This window comes from Monoraphidium neglectum (genome assembly GCF_000611645.1).
Source record: "Monoraphidium neglectum strain SAG 48.87 unplaced genomic scaffold scaffold06236, whole genome shotgun sequence".
NCBI classification, from domain to species: domain Eukaryota; kingdom Viridiplantae; phylum Chlorophyta; class Chlorophyceae; order Sphaeropleales; family Selenastraceae; genus Monoraphidium; species Monoraphidium neglectum.
Window position 1 is genome coordinate 1,978 of NW_014007400.1, and position 1,277 is coordinate 3,254.

Genomic DNA, 1,277 nt, shown 5'->3' on the forward strand with positions numbered 1-1,277 from the left:
GTTCGTATCTGTGCGTCGAACCTGCCGGTCCACTGGATACAAGCTTGCCAGCAACAAACCAAATCATAGGCACTCAGCCACGCACACATCAACAAAGTCTGCAAGCACACGCAGCATCTTGCATCACGGCGGTTGGTGCTTTCCCATTCTGTATTGCAGCCCCATAACCCCCCCCCCCTTCATCAACTCCTGGCCCCGCCCACCGTGGACCTTCCCGATGGCGTGGCCCCCGCCAATGAGGGCCACAGTCTCAGAGTCATTCATGCCCTGGGGTGATGACGTCATCAGGAGGGGGGGCGCAAGGTGGGGTGAGGTTTTGCCAGGGGCAAGCTGGGGGAGGGTATGTTATTGACTGCATGTTGGGTGCGTCTGGGAAGGGTTGAGCAAGGTCCGCTGACCAAGCCCCTCCCTCATTCGCTGCATGACACCCCATCACCCCTTCGGTCCCTCTGGCAGGCTGCGCCGCGGGGACGACAGGGCGGACCCCGCAGCCTCCCTGTCCCCGGGTCCCGAGGATAGGGGGCCGCGACGGCGGCACTCTGTGAATGACACTACACTACGGTACACCCTGGGCACAGCCCGCCCCCTTCCCCCCCCCTTCCCCTCCCCGAGCGCGATCTCACCATGCGCCCAAAGGTGCCGCGGATGTGTGGCACTGACTTCGGGGGTATGGGGTTGCCCAGCACGCCCTCTGGGTTGACATAGATGAGGCCCATGGTGGTCTGACCCAGGGGCTGGGCGCAGTCACCGTCACCTGGGGGGTTGAGGGGTTTTTGGGTGAGGAGGGGCCGGCAGGCGTTGAGGGAGGCGGGCGGTGGCGGGCCCTTCAGAAAATGGGGTGCAGGAGGGGGCGGCGGCGGGGCGTCCAGCGGCCGCGCCATGCGGCGGGTGGCGGCCGTCAGAAATGCATCCAGGAGGAGCAGTGTGGCGGCGTCGCGGGGAGGCAGCCCCCAGGAGTGGGATCGGCAGCCGGGAAGGACCCTCCCCACCCTCCCGACCGATAACATACACCAAAACATCCGCCATCCCCCAAAGGCGAGATGGGTATGGGGAAAAAGGCCACCAGGAGAACAGGGAGAGGGCCAGAGGGGCCGCGCACCGGGCTCGCAGGGCGCGATGGCCTGCTGCTCAGGGGTGGGCCCCAGGGCCAGGCTGGCGGTGCCGTCGGCGTCGTCTATGCGGCCGGCGCAGAACCCCAGGACGGGTCCCCCCGTGATCTCGATGGCGATGTTGCCCGCCAGGATGGTGGCGTCACCCCTGGGGGGACGGGGGGTGGG

The 1,277-nt window shown here is 66.8% G+C and overlaps 1 protein-coding gene across 1 annotated transcript in view; it reads right to left on the minus strand.

The window, feature by feature from the left end:
* Window positions 1-716, minus strand: part of MNEG_16316 (catalase/peroxidase) — a gene marked incomplete at both ends in the record, with an annotated part of 2,304 nt that extends 1,588 nt beyond the window's left edge. The window contains 2 exons of the mRNA XM_014035214.1: window positions 204-267; window positions 624-716. Coding sequence (XP_013890668.1) covers window positions 204-267; window positions 624-716 — 157 coding nt within the window. The remainder of the gene's footprint in view (window positions 1-203; window positions 268-623) is intronic.
* Window positions 717-1,277: the final 561 nt, after the last annotated feature.